Source organism: Stegodyphus dumicola, chromosome 11 (assembly GCF_044657685.1).
Source record: "Stegodyphus dumicola isolate Sdum_Otavi_A_Nest chromosome 11, ASM4465768v1".
Classification (NCBI taxonomy): domain Eukaryota; kingdom Metazoa; phylum Arthropoda; class Arachnida; order Araneae; family Eresidae; genus Stegodyphus; species Stegodyphus dumicola.
In genome coordinates, this window is record NC_140778.1 from 83,661,769 (window position 1) to 83,668,382 (window position 6,614).

General features: G+C 32.4%; 1 protein-coding gene across 1 annotated transcript; it reads right to left on the bottom strand.

Moving 5' to 3' along the window:
* Positions 1-3,724: 3,724 nt before the first annotated feature.
* Positions 3,725-5,554, bottom strand: LOC146994173 (uncharacterized). Its single transcript, XM_085826937.1, has one exon. It carries the CDS (start codon positions 5,234-5,236, stop codon positions 3,944-3,946), a length of 1,293 nt encoding a protein of 430 aa, XP_085683063.1. The 5' UTR covers positions 5,237-5,554; the 3' UTR covers positions 3,725-3,943.
* Positions 5,555-6,614: the final 1,060 nt, after the last annotated feature.

Sequence of the window (6,614 nt, forward strand, 5' to 3'; positions counted from 1 at the left end):
TATATTTTTACCCTAATATGTTCCCTAATATAAAATATGTTTATAAAACATAACAATATATCTATTTTTATATCATAATTAACTTTTATTCATCTGGATACATAAGGTCCACATGAACAAAATATATATTGCGACCGTTTCGACAGAAGAATTAAATAAGATGCAAGCTATATTGTTTTATTTGTCAAATAACAAAAGGTTCGTCTTCCACAAGAACTGAATTCTAAAGTTTTACCGAGCTGCTTGCTTTTAAAATTTTACGTTCATTATAACTAGGATACTCTTCTGTTTTGGGGACCTGATTCAGAAATGTATGAATCATGGTTCATAGCCACATTTAAGTTAAAAAAATAAGCACCTATAAGGACTTTTCAAGCACATTTTAAGAAAAAAAATAAGCACCTGTCTAATTACATCATACACAACTGCATAACCTTAAAAATTAGACTTGTAATTTAAAATATGAGAAATGAAGTACTTATTAAGAGAGAATAAGCATTACCTCAACCACGGAAAATAATAACTTTTTTTTTTTAAATTTTAAATAATAATTCAATTTACAGAACTAGTTTACAATGAGAGGAAAAAAACTATGAAGAACTAAACTACATTACAAGATTTAATGATGAAATTTCAGTTCAAAATAGAGAAAATAAATAATAATAAGGCATATTTATTGTATTCGCTTGGAACCTAATAATAAATACAATTTATTTTTCCACTCATATTGATATTTAAATCTAAATTCTGAACATTTTCTAAATTTTCATTGTATATCAGTTTTCTCTCAACAGATATTGCAAGCAAAGTAATTTAAGTAAAAAAGAGGAACATTTCTGAAATCAGAAGATAGAAATTTGCTTCATGCAGTCATCTTTAACAGTAAAAGCTTAACTAATCAGCATACTTGGAATTGGCGAATATTCGGACAGTCGAGCGTAACTTGAAGGAGCGGAAGGGGGGGTAGACTGTAGCCGCTCTTCAGATTTTTCTGCTAAATAAATGCTTTTGGCACTTCAATATGTGCATTATATAAAAATAAACCAACGGAATAAAGAATATTCTGCTTAGCAAGCACAGTAAAACTCTTTCAGTTAGTAAGTGTTCATAAACAAATCTCGGACTGAACATCAAAATTAATTATCTCTGCAAAATATCGCAAACGTTATTGCGCAATGTGTGCCTACATGACATTACGCCATCGGAATCAACAACTGCCGGTATTGGGAGAATAAAGAACTAAATAACTGGGGTGTTTTTCATTCTAATTTTCAACAGACGGCATTACTGCAACTATGTTATTATAAACATTCATACATATGCTTATAATATAAGCATAATGATCATAATAAACACGAATATGAACTGACCAAGCAGAACGAGAATGCAAATTATTAAGATCTTGAAAGAAATTCAAACGTGTGTAGTATTTGGGTGGGAGGAAAAGAATGCCGAATGTTGCGGAATTTTCTACTGCTTTCGCAATACTTTGACCAATAGAACGACGGGCACCTGTCTGTACCCTTTGTTGAAATTCTCACCAAAAACCACGTGATTTGCGCATGCGCGCAGCAAAAACTAAATCAGAACTTTTTAGTTGAACTTTAAGAAAAGTTGTTTATTTAGTTTCGGCTTTGGTATGGGGAAAAATAGCGCGTTTATTAAAAAAAAAAAAGCACTAAAAACAAAAAAATAAGCACTAAAAACAAAAAAATAAGGGCTTTAAAGAAAAAGTAAGCACCTATAAGGGCCTTTATATTTTATTTTCAAATATAAGGACTTATAAGCACTTATAAGGACTACTACGAACCCTGTGTATGTATCATGAATGATGAATGTGTTCATGCATGTACGTACATATGCATACACATATTTCTGAATTCAGTCCCGATAACAGAAGGGTATCACTATGATTAATTTAATTCTTTAAAAATGCATACAAACACCTTGCATTTGCATATTCTAGAAAATTTATTAAAAATTATAAAAGTGTAAACATAATACAGTCAAATACCGAAAATCCACCAACTCCTGAAATCCGCGTTGCCTCTCAGAATATAAACATTGGTACAACTCTGATATACGCCTTAATTTCACCAAATGTGGCGAAATGTGTTCTGCGCTGAGTTTGGGCGCGATTGCGTGTTGTATGGCAACCCTGTTGACGTTGAAAAATCTTTCGCTGGTTTGCGCTATGCTCTGCGTCTGAGAAGCTAGGGGGGAAAGACAAAATGATGGAAGTCGTTGAATTGAAGTTCGGCAAAAAGAAATATCATCGTGGCCATCCTGTTGAAGGGCAGTGGGTATTTGGAGGTGTGGAAAGAGGGTCTGGGAGATTATTTTTAGTGGCTGTGCATGATAGAAGTAGGAATTTGTGATTATTTGTAATTCTATTTATCGTGAACCACAGTATAAATTTTCTGGATAGTGTGTCTAGCTGTCATATAAATACGATAGTGATTACGTGGCGGCATGAAATTGGTATTTCTGCTGTTCGAAAAAGTGTTGTATTTCTGCTGTTCGGTAAGTGCATTTTATTTTATTCTTATTTTGTAGAATGTTATGTTCATTGTTTTTTTAGTATAAATTTCTGTCGTTATTGTTTTTTTGAATTGTTTGAAATTTATTTTAGTTATTTTGTTGATTAATGCGTACTGTCTAAATTGTGCAATTCGTAGATGTTTTTTTAGTTTAAACATGATGCTGTTTACATGGTATTCTTTGAAATTTATTGTTGTTATGTTAATTTATTAAAGCGAGGTGTGCGTAGTTCGTAGATTTGTTCATTGCCTAGATTGTGCCATTCGTAGATGTTTTTTTAAGTTAAAGCATATCGCTGTGTACATGGACTCTTGTCAAATAATTTTGGTTAGAAACTTTATGATTTTGCTATCTAAATTTTTTGTTTCTGTTTCGGATTTTTAGCTAAAATTGTGTATTCAAAACGTGATTTTTGCATTCGCGAAACCGTGTTTTTGGAGACGTTTTAGGCTTAAAGTTCGAAATGTAGACAAAAAATTTAGATAGCAATATGGCAGCTTGGAGTTTCTCGCCAAAAATGTTTGGCGAGAAATTTGGGGACTTGAGGGCGCATATCAGAGTAGTTCCTAAACATTCAGCTTATAGGTTCCGGAAACCGTAACATTGAGTGCGAAATATTCAAGAAAAAAATACTTACCGAATAATGACTCAAAAACGGAAATACCAAATTATTGATATAAAAAAGTTTTAAAAAATAAGATAAAATAAATAAGATAAGTTTTTTTCCCCTCAAATCTGCATTGAGGTAAAAAAGCAGACAATTCACTCAACTCTATGTCCAAGTTCATGACTCACGTTGTTGTATTTTCTGAGCTTTCTTATTTCATTTCACGAGATTGTTTACAGCTGCCTTTTTTTTTTAATCCGGATATTTTGTGGATAAATTAAGAATATTTTTAATTTCGGCCCTTTATATACAATGACAGATAAGAAATGCACTCGTGATTTTACTGCTTGCAACGTTGAAAAACGAAAACATGTTGCATTGACGGTAACGTAAAAAGTGCAAACTCTGCAAAAGATGGAAGCAGGTGCTACTCCTCGATTTATAACAAAATGGTATGGAATTGCAACACAATTGTGTATGATATACAGAAAAATAAAAGAAAAGCTGTTGAAATTTTATAGCAACAGTGATTCTAACACTGGAATCCGAAACCGGAAATCTTTGCACGAGGCGAAATCGTTAAGTAATAATAATTTAATGCATATAATAAATTATTGCAATAATGTACATAATAATTAAATTAAATATATCTAATACGCCTTATTCATTTTGCACTTTTAGTCTGAATATTACACTTTATCTTTTCTGGCCTGAAATCCGCACAACCTCTGGTCCCAAGCTTTGCAGATTTCTAGAATTCTACTGAATTCACTAGTGCTTTAAATTTTTATTTTATCATATGCAAGACTTTTCGAGTGAATGAGTGTTCATATGCCTTTTTAGAGAAGGTTTTCGTGCAAATTTCCTGCTGCATATGTTACACATATGAGGTTTCTCACCACTGTGAACAAGCATATGCAGTTTTAAACTCTGCTTTACCCTAAATGACTGTTCACAAATGTTACACACATGAGGCTTTTCACCCGTATGGATGCGCATATGTGCTTCCAAAATAGGTTTCCTCAAAAATGATTTACTACACACATCACATTGATAAGGTTTATAACCTGTATGTATATACATATGTTGTTTTAAGTTACTATTTAAAGCAAATGACTTATCACATATGTTGCAAACATAGGGTTTCTCCCCAGTGTGGGTACGCATATGATGTCTTAAAGCATTCCAAATGATAAATGATCTGTGACAAATATCACACGTATAAGGTTTCTCTCCAGTGTGAATACGCATGTGTTCTTGGTAAAGTCGAAGATTTCCAAATGACTTCTGACATACATCACATGTATAAGGTTTCTCACCTGTGTGAACACGCAAATGTTCTTTTAAAGGACCTGTCTGTGTATAAGATTTCTTACACACAGGACACGAAAAGCTCCTGCCTTCTGTGTGTGTCAGCATGTGAATCTTCAAGTTAACTTTTCTGTTGTATGATTTGCCACATATTTCACATAGACAGAACTTTTTATTAACATGAGTAAGCTTATGCTTCTGTAATTTCTTATCAATCACAAATGCTTTGTTGCATATGTCACAAACATAATTTTTTTCTTTTGTATGAATATACATATGTTCCTTTAAATAATACTTTTGTGTTAATACCTTATTACATATAGGACACACATGAGCTGGTTTTTCACCTGTATGTGAACGTACATGCTGCCTAAATCTTCTAGCTCTCACAAATGACTGATTACATAAGTCACAGACATATGCTTTTACCCCTGTATGATAATACATATGCTCCTTTAAACTAGTCTTTTGTAAAAAAGACTTATCACAGTTCTCGCACTGAATTCTCTGTCCTGTATGAACACGCATATGCCTTTGCAATCTATGATTTTTCAAATATGAAGCATTACATATTTGACAGACAAAAGGTCTTGCCATTGTGTGTTTAGGTATATGCTTTTTCAAGTTTTCTTCTTTTTCGAATTTCCTTCCACACATATCACATACATAAGGTTTTTCCGTTATATGCTGCATTGCTCGTAAACATAAGGCACCACTTTCTTGAAATGACTTACAAGTTTCACAACTGCAAGTTATTTTATTATGAGGATTACTCATGGTTTCAGCTTTCTTCAGATTACAGCTAGTCCACGCAAAATATTTTAAGATACACAAGAAAACAGCATATGCAATAACAGGAAACTATCGCTATAAGGATTTGATTTTCGGAAGAACTAAGACAATGGGCAAGTTCGTGAAATTTCATTCAGCACTTGCAGAAATCAGTATCCCTTTCTACAAAATTCTGAGACGTATTAAGCCATATTCTTTTTGTATAAATTAGAACAAACAACGTTTGAGATGCTGTTTGAAAATATTTCGGTACTTTGAAACTACCACCTCCTCCGTGGTCCAAGCTTAAGACAGACAGACAGACAAAGTAGACAGATGTCTTGTTTTGCACCCGCTAAGTCTTTCTGCACCGATGGGCGAAAAATCAAGCATAGGTACGAAGGAAAGGTATATAGAAAGAGGGGCAATTTCGTATTTGAGGAGAGTAAAAAGGAACTTCGTACATCTTGTACGAGTTCAAAAGGCCAGGAAGAAAAGATGGGACAAAATAAAATTTAAAATAAATGGCCCAAAAATAATAGAGGGGAAAAAAAAAAAAAAAAAAAAAAAAAAAAGGGCCTATAGAAAGAAAAGGAAAAGTAGAAAATATCCTAAAATACGATTGTGTCCATGAGTGTAGTTAAAAGGAGAAGAAACTGTCTTCATTTACAATAAATAGTGTCTCACAGGTGTGTTTGTGTAGTGAGTGTGTTTGGTAATGGTGAATAGATGTGTTACTGGGGAAAAAACAAATATTGACGGTGTTAAAATTCTTCGTATCAAGGTATTTAGCATGGAATATAAAGTAATATGTACGCTTGCATCCTGAGATATCAACAAAGGTCATCAAACAAAAGTATATATTAATTTAACCAAAGTAACTTATGCTACTTTCATTCTCAACATTTTCATACATTTTTCAAAAAGCAGCAGCAGACTAACAACATAGAACCATATACAATACAAGACCACAACCGCATACACCCCAAAAAAATGAATAAATAAATAAAATAAAATATATATATATATGTGTGTGTGTGTGTGTGTGTGTGTGTAAATTACTGAGTATATGTATTAAAAACACAAACAGTATTTATTAATTTAACTATCATAATTTATTACAAGATTAATTATTTTACTATCATAATTTATTACTAGTTAAATAATGTTAATATAACACAATGAGGCACACTGTTATTTATATAAGCTCATAGTTCTAAAAATTCATTTAAGGCGGTGAAGAATAAACCATCCCTTACATATGGACATTTAACAGATAGCAAAGAACAGTATGAGAAAAAATCGGTGAGGTATAATATTATTTAAAGGCGAAACTATATTCAAGCGATCTAGAAAGAAAAGAGAATTCAGAAGATCCGAGAGG

Bases quoted from the DNA above. Each gene is read 5' to 3' on its own strand.
- LOC146994173 (XM_085826937.1), bottom strand. From the start codon at position 5,236: ATGAGTAATCCTCATAATAAAATAACTTGCAGTTGTGAAACTTGTAAG.